The following is a 16,446-nucleotide window of genomic DNA, read 5'->3' as shown; positions in this document are numbered from 1 at the left end:
GTGTCATATTGCTTGATCGTATATTACCAACTCCAACAAAATAAGTCAATAATAAAAATATTTTATTGAGACATTTGTGATACATTTATCGATCGAGGCAATGGGTCCTGGGAGTGTAGTTCTAAGAAGCAGTAAACTCAATGTGTACCATTCCTCAGAATACTTCATTTCCCAGAAAGTAAAGCGTGTTTAAAGGCTTTTTGTTTTGTAGCTTGTATGCTTATTCGCGAAGGTTAATCTGAGCTTGTTACTGCGTAAATTCGCTAATCTCGGTACTATCTACGTTTGAAATGTCCCATTGTTGGGAGCTGACATCATTTGTAGATCATTGAATCTACGCAGCGCCCTACCCATGCCAAACTGTCGTCAACGAGCACTATCTTCCAATGTTTACTTCTCTCGTGCTACGGCGTGTCCTCTTGAGCGTTCGCTATGGTGGAGCGAACTGATGCTGTGTCTAATGTCAGCTAAATTTGTTTTACACTATGTTTTAACGACGGATCTACATCCGTTTAAATCACACTCAATATAGTAGTTTGTTCATGCTCCCAGGTACAGCTATATAGTCGAGAGCGAAGTGCGATTCAGAGATCCGTGTTCATGATGGCGATGTTTCGCAGCTTTGTGTCGGCTACTCAGCTCAGACAACAGCAGCAGAACGGGGCATCCGCGGCCGCCGCTGGCGAAAGCCTCGAGAGACAATTCTCGTGCCCTATTTGCCTGGAGGTGTATCATAAACCTGTCAGCATTGCAAGCTGTGCCCACACGTGAGTAGGGATTTTTGAAATGTTGTTACGTGCGTGCGTGACCGTACCTCCAATTGCTTTTCAGACAAATGTCTAATTTGATTGCAAAAAAACCAAAACAACTCATGTTGTTTACCAGATGTGGTTCGATGTGCTGTAAGAAGACACTGCAGACAAAGAGGAATTGAGACAACTTGTAGGTGTTTGAACGCAACAACACAAATGTTCTGTACTGCCTAAAAGAATATTGTGTTTTTTTGTTTGTTTTATTTTGTAGCTAGCCTAGTAGACTACCTAAACCTGATTATGCTTTGTGCATCAACCCTTTGTTATTTGGGGAAATACTTTATCTCTTTCAGGATTGAATTGTGTTATGTTTGTTCTAATGGTTACACGTGTACAGAAATTACTGTCAAAAATGTAAAGAAAAGCTAGAAAGACTTTTGGTTGACTCTAGTAGTGCATTAGAGCCACCCCAGTGGCAACATGTCACGATAGCCACTTGTCTGTGGGATGCTGCCTCTGGGACATTGAGTAGATCTTCCTTCCACACCATTTAGTTTGTGATCCATTTCCATGTATGGAAAGAATGATGGTTTTAGAGTAAGATGGAAATTCCTCTGGGAGCACGTCTGTTGCAATGCATTCTCTATGATATATTCTTCAGCTAGCCTTAACACTAAAGGAAAAAAGGAAGGCAAAAAACACTGAGCACTATATTTAGAAAGACATGTGTGCGTATGGTAGGTAGGTCGCTGACAGACGCATAGTTATGATCAGTAAAATATCTCATCAAAAGTCTTTTCAGGGGAGAGATGTATTGGTTGTAGACAGACATACAGAGCATCAACATAATACACTCTCAGTAAATCACAGTGTGGTTTGTCAAAAAAAACGTTCCTGCCCTTTCTGGAAAATTAATTTTTGATGAGAGTGTGACAATAGCTGCTGGAGAGAGAGGGGGAAGGGGGTCTATTTTGTAGGAAGTGATGTCATATGAGACTGGTGGGTTAAAGTGTTGGTGTTTGGTGTGTGGTGTTGCTGTCTGTTTCACCTGGTCCCAAATGGATCCCTTGACCCTACCCTACTTGACCCTATCTTTCATCTACCTGTTCCACTGAGCGAAAACATCTTCTCAAACACAGTCAGAAAGACAGTGTGAGAGATCTGAGCTGGATGTCAACCGCTCACAACAAACTGTCTAATGAGTCCAAAAAGTGGAGTGATGTGAGAAATGTCTCTCACACAGAACACCATGCTGTTTAATGTATAATGCCTGTATCCAACCTATGTCAACTGTGCTTTTTTGTTTGTTTGTGTGTGTGTGTGTGGCAACAAAACAGCTATAATGGAGCGCCTAAAGGTTGTGCGATTAACCTGACAATAAGCAATTGCAGCATGAAAGAGCCCTGTTGGATGACTGAATCAGTACTACCACACATGCAGCAGCCGAGAAGTGAAATCCACCCATAGGACACGTGTGATGTACTGTAGGCCCTACCAAGTCATTTTCAGTGACTGATCTCTATATGGAATGATCCGCAGCGGAATTATTTATCAGTTTTAGTTTTGTCTCATTTGCACATGTCCCAGATCAATTCATGTGTGGTACAATGTTATTTTTCTCATTACTGCCACAAACAGGTCAGGTGTAAAACTGGACATTTGACATGTACTCACATTTTATTTTTTTGTTATTATTATTATTTATTTTTTTAATTGTACGCTTCTGGATGGTATAGAAGCTTAAGGCAGGCTAGCAAATGAAACACCACTCCATGTCCTGGGTCTGGGCTAGGTCAAACCCTATCACCAGTGCATGTACTATTCACTGTAGACTTGACCTTATACCGTAATCTGTGTTCAAATGTGACCAAGGCTAGGGCCAGGCCTAATCCTTATCCCACTCAATGGCAGAGCCTGCCCTCCATCTGGTCTAGCAGGTTTGAACCCCACACTGCCCATGGACACAATAAACACTCAAGTCTGGACGTACTGTCGGTGAGTGTCATCCAGAAGGTGTGCGATGCGACCCATCCTGTTGTGTCTTACTGCACCTGCTCAGTCTTCTTCACCGTAGCATTATGGAAACCTCTCTCTGTCTAACTATATCTCTCCCTCCATCCATCCCTCTATCTCTCTCGCTCTCTTCCTCCATTCCTCTCTCCATCACGTGGGAGTCTGATTGTGGTCGAGTAGGCCTCACCCCAGGCAGCCTCTTGGCAGCCTGGCTCACTTACCCATCTCTCCCCCACCCTCCTTGTCATTCTCACGCTTAGTTTTGCATTGCTGCACATCTTTCAGTATCACTCTATTCACACTCTCCCCAGCCATAGCCAAGTTTTTGGGGAGTTGAACGCAGGTCTCCCCTTCTACCACACACTCAATTACAATTACTCTTTCTCTCTTTCACAAGCACACACATCACACGCACAGGGCTGTGCCTACATGCATCCATACAGCACATACGCATACCACACTCATCACCCATGCACTTGCTTTGGGGGGTTGGCGCAGAGCCCACTCTCACACACTTGTGTCTCAGAGTGACAGATACTCAAGTTGGATTTGAGGTCTGTCTCCTCTGGCTAATATGTCACAGCTGTTTCTTTTGGTCCCCACCACAGCTAAGTTACTGTCTCTGCTAATGTGCCTATGGGAAAGGACAAGCTATAGTGCAACTACTACAAACTAGCTACAAGCTACAGCATAATGGGCTACTTACGAACTAGGGCTACTTACAAACTAGGCCTACTTAGTACAGTAGGACTGCCACCTGGGCAGAAATATGTTTTTTTATGGGGGCTGTTGTCCTGTGGTAAGCCTGAAAGGTTTCTTTTTTTTCAAAGTTCAGTAGTTCCAGAGACATACCAGTTTATTTTGCATCTCATGCAGACAGTCAAGCTTTGAAGAAAGGCTACTAAAAGAAGCATTGAATATCCTTTGTTCTATTTTTGTTCAGTTGGCTTTTTTTGTATGTCATTACTGACTCTGGGACCATATATATTGAAATGTATGCACTCACTGCAATGTAAGTTGCTTTGGATAAAAGCCTCAGCTAAATGGCATATATTATTATTATTATGTATATTATATTACTACTAGTATTGTTCTCCATGTGACTAGGAGATGCAGGGTTTATACAGAAATATGGTTTGAAATGAAAGAAGATTGTAAAGATTCATTGTGATGCATCGTGTGGTTGCAAGTTGACACCTTGTCTACTGGTGTTCTGTGATGTTGAGTCTATTTTTGTCCCAGGACCTCCGACAGTGACAACCCCATCAGAGAATGAAAGAAAGAGAGTGAGCATTGTTACAGTGGAGGAAATGTCGTCTTCTGAATGTCACACAAGTGAAGGTGTTCTAGGCCTGTCTAACTTAACCAAAGAGGAAGTTGTGAAATACCCTCTCAAACTCTGCAGCTTCTTCACTGTTTGTCGGATATCGCTGGATATCTATTCAGGGAAACAAACTGTGATTGCGAAAAATTAGCTGGGCTTGTTAGTTTGTGCAGTGCAGTAGCCTATGAAGGATTGGGAAGTAGAAGGAAATAGCTGAGATACAGATGGTGAGAAACAAACCCCTCGGGCCTCTCTGCTCTAACAGCACCTGCCTAATACGCTCTCATTACCTCCATAGTTCTAGGAGTGGCATGGACATCATTCTCTCCTCTTTCTCTTCTCTCCTGAAATAGAGGGCTTCCTTATTGTACACAGGAAATGGGGTCAGCTCGCTCCATTATACACAATTATAGAGCTTCTCTCCTTATAGCGCCTTACATCACCATATGCATCAGCAAGCTGTCCCAAAATCCTTGGGTGTGTGCTGTGTTGTGTAGCCAACCGAGGCCATTGTCTTCTGCTACAGTATGTAATGGGGAGATACAGTGCCTTCGGAAAGTGTTCAGACCTCTTCACTTTTTCCACATTTTGTTGTGTTATAGACTCAATTCAAAATGGATTAAATTAAAAGAATTTGCAATCAATCCACACACAATACCCCAGAATGACGAAGCGAAAACGGGTTTTTCGAAATTTCAGTAAATTTCTTAAAATTTGAAATACAGAAATACCTCATGTAGCCTACATAAGTATTCAGACCCTTTGCTATGACACTCTTAAAATTAGCTAAAATGCAAAAGTATCATTAACAAATCACTCAATAAGTTGAATTGAGTTCATCTTAATGCAAGGAGTTAAGTGTTCTGGGTATGTTTGTCACTGGCAGTGACTGGGGAGATTGTCAAGATCAAGAGAAAATTATGAAATTTGAGTTGGTAGTGACATCCTAATCTACACAGTGTGTAATTGATTCCTATGCAAATAGGAGACACAAAAACAAAGATATTAATTCCAAAATTACATCAACTATTATCCTTGCATTAAGATGGACTCAATTCAACTTATTGAGTGATTTGTTGATGACATTCTAAAACACAACAAAATGTGGAAGAAGTGAAGGGGTCTGAATACTTTCCGAAGGCACTGTATCTGTGTGTAAAAATAGGTCTGCTCTTTGCTGTGGCTAACTCTCCCTATACTGATCTACACACATGTACATTGATTGTTGGAGTTTGTGAGGCATTCTTTTGTTGTTGAATTGAATAGGTGGTCCCTAGACATGGTCAACAATGAAAGAAGAGAAGATCTGCACTTAAAGTAAAACAAAAGCAACATTTATTTATTATTATTAGTTTTTTTTTGTCAATCTTAAATCTACGATGGAAGGAGTTTGCGCGTCTTCTGTGTTTTAGACACATTTGTAAGTTAGTCAGATTAATGGTCTGCTGTGTTAATGGTCTGCTTATCTATTAAAATAATAGATATGTGAATGTGAATACCTCAGTAAGCTCGTAGATATTGTCAGATATTAAACCGTAGTCATTTGTTGCACATTGGCTCACATGTTTACAACTGGGCAGACCACTATCCAGCACCATTCAATCGGAGGGTGTTAAACCCATCTTCAAGTGATGAGCACCACAGATAACCTTCAAGGTGTCTTTCAAACATGTTGATAAACCCCACCAGAGTTAGCTCTCTAGAAAGGCCTCACTCTTAGCTCTTACCTTGAAAGGCATTTGGACAGATGTGTATCTCATGACTAGAGAGATGAGTTTCCTTTCAGACTTTCGCATGTTTTAATGACTATGTTTAATCGGTAGCGATCAGGGAATGAGATCCCTTGAAAGAAATATTTGATTCACGGATGCTGTTTTGGTCTGGAAAAAGCGCTTTCTAAAATGGAGTGTCCTACCCGACTTTCGGTTCGCACATAAACATTTTGTTACAGCCAGGGGTGATCTAGGGGAGTGGACTCACCAATATTTGCCTTTCTGTCTCTGGTGACTGCCTCTTCGAATCGTGTGCACATACAGAAACACAACAGCTCATGTCCGACAATGCAAGTCCATTTGGGGGGGGGGGGTTATATTATTATTATTATTAGGGAGAATGTTGTTGTTTGGAACTTACTCCTTTTAAGTAGATATTAGAATTAGAATATTCCTTTAAGAGCATCTTGTTGCTATCTCCACATTATTCTGACAGTTGGACAATGTTGATATGTGTTGTGTACCTCACCTGTGTGCAAGTGTACCACTGCCTCTGTTAAGATGCACTCAACCGGCAACAACAGGGTCACTGGTTCAAACAATACAATAGCTGTTCTTCCTCTATCGTGACACTATTAGCACTCTATTATTTCAGTCTGTCTCTCAGCTTTCTTGATTGTTTTGTGTCTAAGAAATAGGCTCAGCCAGTGGTAAATGGATGTTTATTTTAGCCTCTCCTTTGTATTCCTAAGTGCTGTTTGAAAACATGTCATGGGTGAAATACTTGAGTTGCACTTGGTTTAGTTTGTCTTGTACAATGTAACCACTGAATTAGTCTCAAAAGTGCAAACTAGGCATATACGCTAAATCAAGCACCCCTCAAATACTTTCAAGTATTTCTCATATTTGGCTCAGGTCTTGTTCCATCATGGCACCTTTCAGACTAGCATGTCCAGTCTTTTATCTGGAACAGTAGCCTATACTTCCCCTTTGAGGCCTCAATCATCACACAGACTGTTTCAGTACATCTCAGCTGATTGAAAAGGCTCCCAACAGAAGCTCTGGACAGCTGTGAAAAAAGTGTCTGTGAAAGAGAATAAGCACATGGCACATCTTTCTCATCTACCTGACATAAAGGTAACTTCTCACAGAGCAGCCAACTCAGACTTCTAAATACAGTAGGTACCTGCGTTAAATGCAGATATATGCTACAGATATCTGATTGCTATGACGAATCACTGTAATTGATGGTAACTGTTCTGCAATGATAGTCCCCTATAAGAACTGCCTCTGTATACTCACTCATTCTCCTAGCAAAACCTGTTAAAGTATTACTGTGGGACCTCACTTGAGTACTCAGTAATTATCTATTCATATTTTAATGCACATAGGCTCAGCACCTTTTCCTCTTAGTTTAACAGTGTTGTTGGTATGTGGAAGAGACCAACTGAAAAGGCTTATTTTGGTACATATTTGACCATGTTTTGACTAGACCAAAGGTTTGGGTACTCTACCCATTAATCACTTTGTTCTCACCACTCTTTTGGAGGTCTGGAGAATTTTAGATGAGCCGTTTAGGCTTTGAATGAACTGGATGGAGCAATGGGAGAACGTGCTTGCAATTTCATTGGATGTTACATTCCAAGAACCCTCCCCCACATGCCCATTTCTGAACTAGGAAAGCCTGGTCTCAACAAGGTTACTCCCACCTCCATGTTAATACATTACTCTCACACGTCATATAGGGAAGAGTGGCCATTTCTTGGGTGTAATTCCCTTTATTTACCTTGCATTCATTGACCTTGAGATGATCTCAGTGCTTAAAAAAAACTCTTGGGTTGCAATAGTCTTTCATCTATTCCTTGCATCCTCTCCTTGTGCCCTTCTCATAATGTATCTGAGTAGAATATCTAAGGGGAGGAACCTTGGATCTTCTCTTCCAATGTGTTTTCAGAAGGAAGTGAGGAAGGTGGATGCAAGGAATAGAGGAAAGACTATTGGGACACAGAAAAAAGACAGGGCGATGCAGACCTGGGTTAAAATAGTATTTGAATACATTTCAATACAATACTTAGCTGTGCTTGATGAAGTTTGGCACAAGGCAACCAATTGAATAGACCCAAAGTACTTCAAATACTTTTCGACCCAGGTCTGGGGTGATTGAGACAGAGAAATCCCACAGAGGCAAATATGAAGTTGTTGTTTTTTTACTTCTAAAGCACAATGCAGGCTGCTTGCATATCTGACCCATTGGCTGGGCTCTCTAAGGAAATAGCGACGGTACAGATGGTGAGAAGGAAGCCCTCAGGCCTCTCGGCTCTATTGGCACCTGCCTTTATATGCTCTCATCAGTGGCAGGAAAGTCTCTGTTTGTCTCTCTCTCTCTCTCTTTCAAGTGTTGTGTGTGTGTGTGTGTGTGTGTGTGTGTGTGTGTGTGTGTGTGTGTGCGTGGGCTGTATAGTGTTAGAAATCATGGATTCAGGTGTGATGTTCGAAGTCAAGAGATCAGATCAGATCACCCGAGTCTTTCAATAATTTAATACAAGGGTGAGATACAGCAAACTAGGAAGGATCTCTGAGCAGTGGTAGGCCTGTCCTCAGTTTTAAGGTTGACTACCAAGCAGTAGAAAAGTGCAAGAGACAGCAAATCTAATGACCTTGCTCAGCCCCCCCTCTTGCTCTCTGTCTTATCATATGGGCAGCAGGTGCCCATCCAGAGGTTAATGTGTTTACCATGCTAAGTATGGGAAGAACCAGCAGCTTGGCCTAAGACCAAACAAATCCTTGGACAGAGAGACGAGGGCCTGATCGAGCAGCCTATAACTGGTCTGACAACTGTAATACTAATGCATCATGTAACTTATTAATCAACCAGAATCACGATTCCCATCAATAGTATACAGTAGCTAGGTAGTACCAGCGCAACAGTGAGGGCCAGGTCTCTGTTGACAAAATGAAGTGAGGAGTAGTGTTCATTGAAAACATAGATTCATTTACAGATCCTCCTCCACCCCCATGGCACTGGACAGGGGATGAGGATGGGTGGTAGGACAGTGGATTGGCCCACTGTGAGGGCTGAATTGAGCTTATGGGGTGAGTCCCTCACCAACCTTCTCCTCTTCTCCTGTCCTACTGTGTGCCTGCTCTGTTCCTGCTGGTTTGATGGGAATATTTTCAGCCACACCTGGTTGTGTTTTGGTGATGAGGCGAGAAATTATAGAAAGTGCTCTCAGTGCAACAATCAACGTGGCAGGTTTGCAGTCAGCTCAATGATGCACTGTTGTGCCTAGGTAACTTCCGTCTGCTTTTAGCCACTATGGTGAGAGGACACAAAAAAGGAAGAGTCACACCGGTCCAAAACAGAGCAAGTAGACAAAGACTTTCTGAGTCTGTGGATAAATTGAGTTGTAAAATTATATTTGCTTTTGCGGACGTCGGCATGTCTAACAAGGGACTGTAGCCGTGACAGCCATTATGGCACAGTTGTCTTTGCAAACCCTCGCAACAGTTACGCTGATGCATAAACTAGGCCTATTGCCTAAGTCAGGTTTAACACTTCCTCTCTCTCTCTCCAGTTTCTGTGGGGAGTGTCTGCAGCCATGCCTCCAGGTGACCTCTCCCCTCTGCCCGCTCTGCCGTATGCCCTTTGACCCAAAGAAGGTGGACAAGTCGTCCAGTGTGGAGAAGCAGCTGTCCTCCTACAAGGCCCCCTGTAGGGGCTGCAGCAAGAAGGTGAACATCATATCCTTCTAATCAAAGTACAGAGCCGAATCAAGCTGAGCTGTACTGCGCTGGCCTGGCTACTCATTCACCAAATGTCTGTAGTAGTGCCGGAATGGACAGTGTGAATAAATAACCGAGCCAGCATAGTAAGGTTTGGGTCTGCCCTGTGGTGTGTAAAGCCAATAACTACTGTATCAAATATCCTTTTAAGTCAACACACTTACTAATGCACAGTCACTCACACGTACCTACCATACAGGCCCACACAGAGACCAAACACCCAGATCTAAAACATCTCTACTCAATCGTCTGTCTGTCTGTGTCTCTCTGTCTATGTGTCTGACTGTACCTCTGTCAGACTGTATCTCTGTCTGACTGTCTCTCTCTTTCAGGTGGCTCTGGTCAAAATGAGGTCACATATCACCTCTTGCAGTAAGGTTCAGGAACAGATGGCCAACTGCCCAAAGTTTGTGCCTGTGGTCCCCACCTCACAGCCCATTCCAAGGTAGTGTGTGTGTGTGTGTGTGTGTGTGTGTGTGTGTGTGTGTGTGTGTGTGTGTGTGTGTGTGTGTGTGTGTGTGTGTGTGTGTGTGTGTGTGTGTGTGTGTGTGTGTGTGTGTGTGTGTGTGTGTGTGTGTGTGTGCGCGCGCGTGCGCGTGCGCGTGTGCGTGCGTGCACTGACAGACCCGGTATTCAAACCTATGTTACAACATACTATGAAAAGTACCATCAATACCACTGACCCTGAAAACGCTAATGTGGGGGTGACAGTACTTCAAGGAGGGCAACGTTACAACACAATGTTACACTAGTCATCTGCTTCATAGACATTTGTCACAGCATGGATCTGCATGTCTGGGTTACCTCAAAAGTCATTACAATGAAGGACATGTACCCATTGCTTCTCAGCTTAGTACAACTGTCTTACCCCATGAAAACCCCAAAAGGGTTTGTTCTATCTCTATGGTGTCACTTGATTGTTTGTAAACAATGTATAGCTTAAAAATGGTTAAAACTATCATGATGATGACATCATAGCTCCACATATGAATTTGAGAGTGGTTACAATTCTCTTGCCCATCCCAGGTTATGGCGGCTGTTTGACTAAAACCAAATGAATGGATTGTTGCTTTAAGTGTACTCTCCACAGTTGTCTGTTTTTAGGACTTGTGCACTGTGCTGTTGCTCTTGGGGATGTTATGAATTCCTTTGAAATACAGGAACTCAGGAGGCCTGTTTTCAATCTGTTGATGCAGGTGCACATCTCTCCAACACATTCACATCACACAAACAAACTGACACATTTCACACAGCGATAGTCCATGTATAGCCAATGACAATATGTGTGTATGTGTGTGCATCAGTGAGCAGATGCACTGTACCTGAGGTACCCCTTGATGAGTTACAGGAAATGAAAAGGACTTAATTAGCTCTTCAAAAGGGGATCCTTTCACTCCCAGAGTGTTTGTGTGGGAGCTGCACGTCACGCCACCTCTGATCCGTCTGATCAACCCACGTAAAATAGGTCCCAACATGTGCTAATAGCACTGTTGCCCCAATTCATTCAGTTGCAGGTAGTCAGCGTACTGTATTTACCGCTAATATGTCGGTGTAATATATGTTGGTGAATGTAGAGCTCCCCACCATGCTGGAAACTAATTCCACCAACCTTAGTTGTGTGGCTAATAATAATAGGATCTTGTTTGGTTTTCCAGGATAGCACAAAAACATCCTCTTGCACGGCACTTATGGATGTGTGGATTTATGTTGACAACTAGACAGTGTCAACAGTGTGAACGTAAAGCAATGGCCGTATATGCTAGCATTAAGTAGCCCAGCTCAGAGTGTTCTATTAGGAAGAGTGGCGTCAATGAAGAGGTACATTTTCTATTGGACAGCGCCAAACAGTTCCTTTACATTACCAGAGCATGTTGTTGCCTAACCGGTTGTTAGTCCAATAACAAAATCAATATTGGGTAAATCAGGAAGCTATATGGAACTTTTTAAAGCTCATTGCCGCCACTAATATACCACTATGGCCCAACTGACTATATTATAGCTTCTCAATCATGGTGTGATCAGCAGTGGCAAGTCTGTGAATAGGCCCCATGTGCATGTGCATGTGCATGTGCATGTGCATGTGCATGTGCGTTGCTTTGATTGGTGGGTCCCTACTGACAACTGCTGCTTTGTTTCCTTGTAGCAATATTCCAAACCGCTCAACTTTTGCGTGTCCGTTCTGTGGCACCCGCAACCTGGACCAACAGGAGCTGGTCAAGCACTGCATGGACAACCATCGCAATGACGCCAACAAAGTGGTCAGTCCGACATGAGGTTTTCACTAATTTACTCTGTGCCAGGCTATGGTCCTATTCTCGACCACTCTCTCCAAAGTGTGCACTCATCCACTTCCCATCATGCATTTAAAAGCATTGAACAGGTTGGGGTAAACAAGTGCACATTTTTAGAGCCTTCCTCTAGTATTTACTGTAGATGGCAAATTGTAGAATGCAATGCCATACAAGTCACCTTGAATGGGGGTAGATGCTAAGCTAACCTACAGAGATGCAAATGGTGGGTGCATGCTAAGATATTAGAAATGGTAATGTATTGTGCCTATGGCTGTCTAATGAATGATAATTGGGTTGGTGTTTGTTCTCAGGTCTGTCCCGTATGTTCAGCTATGCCCTGGGGGGACCCCAGCTACAAGAGCTCCAACTTCCTGCAGCACCTTCTCCACCGGCACAAATTCTCCTACGACACCTTTGTGGTAAGGGGAGGGGGGGAGTGGAGTGGAGTCAATGCACTGCATGCATGCATACCTGTCCCACAACAGCCTGCTCATTACTTGAAGCAAGGCTTGATTATTTGGAGTATTGAGTGATGGTTTGTTTTTGTTTGCAGGACTACAGCATCGATGAGGAGGCAGCCCTGCAGGCAGCCCTGGCACTTTCCTTGGCAGAGAACTGAGTCTGCCCTACTCCGCCATCTGAGCCCCTACCACTCTGCTGTCTGATAAAGGCCTCAGTGGTGCCTCTGTTTCTTTTTCTCTGTCGATCTCCATCCACCCCCATGTCCAGCCCTCCTCCATCACCCACCTTTAAAGGAGACTCTCTCTTGGACAACTCCTGGGGTCTCATTCTCTCCTGATCCCCAAATGCATGGCTCATCCACTGGTCACCTAGACCATTTCCACAGGACCCCAGTTCCTGTCAGCCAGCAGCCCTCACTTCCTGTTTCGTAGAAAAGGCGAGGCACCTGACTATCAGTCTGAGACAACAGGGGCAGGATACAGTCATCATCACAGCTGTGATGTAAAACAACAATGCCACCCTTAGTACTTCACAGCAGGGTTTAAGGGTTTTTGAAGGTTCCCAAAAGTGGTGGTATGGAAAAAGAGGAAAACAACCTAAAATGATGTTCTATATTTAGTTTTAAAAAAAAACTCTTACTTTTTTCTTTTAAAAGAAATCACTGGTCACACAACAGGTTCACAAACTCCAGGAAAAAGCCATCACGTGACGCAGAATCTTGTGTCACAGTTGATGCTTTTGTTACTTGCAGAAAGTTACCATTGCTGTGGCCCACACAGATGGTTATAGCTTGATTACTAGTGATTAGCAAATGCCTTGGCAATAGACACCTCTTCTTCAGGTACCCATTTGAAGGCCATGCTGCATAGGACACATTTGGCTACTGAATATCTACAAATCATTTTGGTGAATATTTTAGCTGTTGGTCCTTAACACCTAGGGTTAGGGTTTTGTTTTAGAAAAGGCCTCTCTTCTGTCTTTTGCAACATAGCCAGATTGTGACATGACCTCTTTGTTTCTTTTATTCTATAAAGGTTATTCCCATGCATGTAATGTCATTTTCAGAGAGAAGAGATGACGTGTCATCGCCAAATCATCCAGTGTGATTGTAACTTTAACAACACAAAACAAAGCAAAACGATCCCCTTTTTTACTCAGAGTTCTTGTGAATACTTGCACTTGTCACATTTTTCTACATAATTGAACTATAGATTGTTCTTATTTCATAGCTAACAGACAACAGTAGTATTGCATTGATTCTCCACTCTGCTGTTACCTGGTTAATATGCTACAATGATATTTGTATGAAGCATCAGCCAGTATGAGAATATAATATATTTTTGGAAAATGTTTCAGTTTCAAATGTTGCACTGATAACTAAGAAAGTAAAACCTGTTTGTTCAACTACTGGGGACATGTTTGTCATTTTCCCTTCTCTTTTTTTAAGAACCATTAGTAGTGTACTGCTGCCATGACACAGTTGTTATTATGGGGCCTTTGATAGGGTATAGGTGTAGTATACTGGCTTTGACAGTAGAGGGCAGCCCCATCTCAAAAGTGATAGGTGTGGGAACTCACTAGGGATCCAGTGACCAGTTGTAAACAGTTCCTGGAACTTCAAGCCTTTCTGTTCCATGCACAGTACTGTAAAACATGCCCATGTATTATCCACAGCTCTGAACTTTGTAAGTTCCCACAAGGGGGAGTTTGAGAGATGTTTTTCAAAGAGTGTAAAGAGGTACAATCCATTTGCTACTGATTTAATCTGTCCTATTTGGCCATTTTACATTCTCAATTAGGTGACCTATTCTGGTCTGAGAGAAAGCAAAAGGCAAGTGTTAAATCTAACATTTCACAAAATCTGTCAGCAAATTTTGTGCGATATCCACTGGACATTTTATCCATCTAGATCCAAACGGTTGCAGTGGGGTTTTGCCGGTCAGAGTTGTGGAAATCTGCCTGTACCATATGAATACATATTCATTTTCAAGTCTGTTACAATCATATGATATTTTCCACTGATCTGTTATGAAAAATAATCTGCTCTCTGATAGCACAGTAATGATTAGAGATCAAAATGTGCAGCCTAGCTGAATACTCAATCAATAGATGCATTTCTTAAAAGGCTCTTTGATTTAAAAGTTGAAAGTCTGTTACCCCAATGTAGATTTCCAATTTGAACCCATTGACCGAGCATGTGTCTGTGGAGATTTTAAATGTGAATGTTTCTGGTGTGGTTAGAGGAGAGGGTTAAGGAAATGGGCATACAGACATACTAGTAAAGGTGTAATGGTGTGGCCATTTGATATTATTTCCTTTCAGGAGGAGACTTGTACATACAGTAGAGAATACAAGCATCTGGGGTTAGGTCCCTGTGGTATGGATGAGAGGTTTTTCATAAGTTATATCTTTTCCACAGAGGAATGCATTGAAGTATCGCACTTTAATAAATTCAAAATATCTTTTGAAGAAGGGTAGGAATTTTGTTCCAACATTTTTGTAACATTAATTAAGTCCAATGAGTACATTTCATGGTGGATTAAAATGTGAGTTGTGACTGACTGTTTTTGTGTAAAAGCAAAGTTTGAGTATTATCTCCGTCATAACATAGTGATGTTTTGGAATACTGGGAGTCAGATGGTACACAAGGCTCAGTCAATTTGCCTGTGGTGTCCTAAATATCTTATAGATGGGCTTAGTTTGGTTTAAAATCAGAGAATACAGCTATCCATGATCCTGACGACTATACATGTTATTCTCAACAAACATGTAGAGTGGTTCAATCCTCAAATGTGTATCAAACAGTAATGGACCCTCAGCGTAGTTTTTGAAGGGATTTTGATCGTAATAGGTATTAATGGTTTCATTAGGCATTGACATTTTGTGTTCAACTTATTGTACTGGTTGTTGCATCATTGAGAGGGGAAGCCATCAAAGGCCAAACACCCAACATAAGAAGTGTCTCTCTTCTGAGGCACAAATCGTGTTATTCATGTCCTTTTAGACTTTTTTTTTTCTTTTTTTTCCTTTTTTTTCTTTTACACCTTGATGATAATGCTGTTTTATAACTGTTTGTATGGTCTTGTATGTTTAGGGCAACATTCATGTGCACAACTGTAGCAAAACATATTGTATTTGGGTATTGTATGTATTCCATATTTCATTGAGTTTGGAGTATCCCCAAAATGTATATACTGTATTTTCACTCTTTTTTTATTGTTGCATCCATGCATAATGTCATTGTATGCCATCCAGATGTCCTACGTTTCTTGCTTGTGGTCACAACTAGCCCATTTTCTGAAAGATACATTTAAACGGTTGTAGGCTCTCTGCTCGACCACCTGCAACAGAATCCTGAAACACCTTGAAAGTGTGTTGATGACTGGACCAATTAAATTGAATCCCGCTTAGGACCCTTGTCAATCCTGGCTGTTGTCGGTGGTGGTGGGGGGGGTCACGTCACCTCCCCGGATTCATGCTTCTATTCTGGACCTGGTTAGGCCGACAGGAAGTCCACTGGCCCGGCAGCGATTTTGTTTAGGTGTCACAGCAGTCAGAGAAGGTGGGTTGTCTCAAGAGTGTCTCTGTAGGACTGTGTCCTCTTGTCGTATACACTGCCCAGGGAGGGCAGTATTCATGTCACTCAAGTCTGCAGAACCTGTCCTCTGCTATGCCATGTCGAGCTGATGTGGCCCTCCTCAGAGTCACTTGGATTTGCAGGTCTCTTAGGGATATCCCCAGGCACCCAGTCCCTCCAGAGGTTGTGGCCTGCAGTTAGGAGGCCCGTGTGTGTGAAAATAGTAATATAATGATGATTCTGATGATAATGATGTGGATTTTGAAGTTGTAACACTGTTTGAAGTTTAATAAGATATACTTATATTGTATTTGTAGCAGGTTTTTTTTCCTCCTCAATAAAACCACTGACCCATCCCACTCTGTATTTTCTTTTTTGTATGTTGCAGCTACTGTTTCATCAAATACCTATTCAAAGTAATGACGAGGAGAGTTATTTACATGTGACATTGATCCAGATTGAATATGGACACAATATTGGTGACACAGTATGTATACCTTTGAATCCTTGCACAGGGAGAGTTGGGCGGGCT

General features: G+C 42.3%; 1 protein-coding gene across 1 annotated transcript; it reads left to right on the top strand.

Annotated features, from left to right (window-relative positions):
- Positions 1-493: 493 nt before the first annotated feature.
- rnf166 (ring finger protein 166) lies at positions 494-16,256 on the top strand. The gene is made up of 6 exons (XM_083689110.1): positions 494-767; positions 9,377-9,533; positions 9,917-10,029; positions 11,728-11,842; positions 12,187-12,294; positions 12,429-16,256. The coding sequence occupies exons 1-6, from the start codon at positions 601-603 to the stop codon at positions 12,492-12,494; spliced, it is 726 nt and encodes a 241-aa protein (XP_083545236.1). The 5' UTR covers positions 494-600; the 3' UTR covers positions 12,495-16,256.
- Positions 16,257-16,446: the final 190 nt, after the last annotated feature.

This window comes from Argentina silus, assembly GCF_951799395.1.
Source record: "Argentina silus genome assembly, chromosome: 2".
NCBI classification, from domain to species: domain Eukaryota; kingdom Metazoa; phylum Chordata; class Actinopteri; order Argentiniformes; family Argentinidae; genus Argentina; species Argentina silus.
Note: the sequence above shows the minus strand (reverse complement) of the source record. Positions and strands in the feature narration are given on the sequence as shown.

Excerpts from the sequence above, each read along its gene's own strand:
- rnf166 (XM_083689110.1), top strand. The coding sequence starts at position 601 with ATGATGGCGATGTTTCGCAGCTTTGTGTCGGCTACTCAGCTCAGACAA. Across the intron at positions 9,534-9,916 it reads GTAGGGGCTGCAGCAAGAAG|GTGGCTCTGGTCAAAATGAG; the intron begins GTGAACATCATA and ends TCTCTCTTTCAG. Across the intron at positions 11,843-12,186 it reads GCAATGACGCCAACAAAGTG|GTCTGTCCCGTATGTTCAGC; the intron begins GTCAGTCCGACA and ends GTTTGTTCTCAG.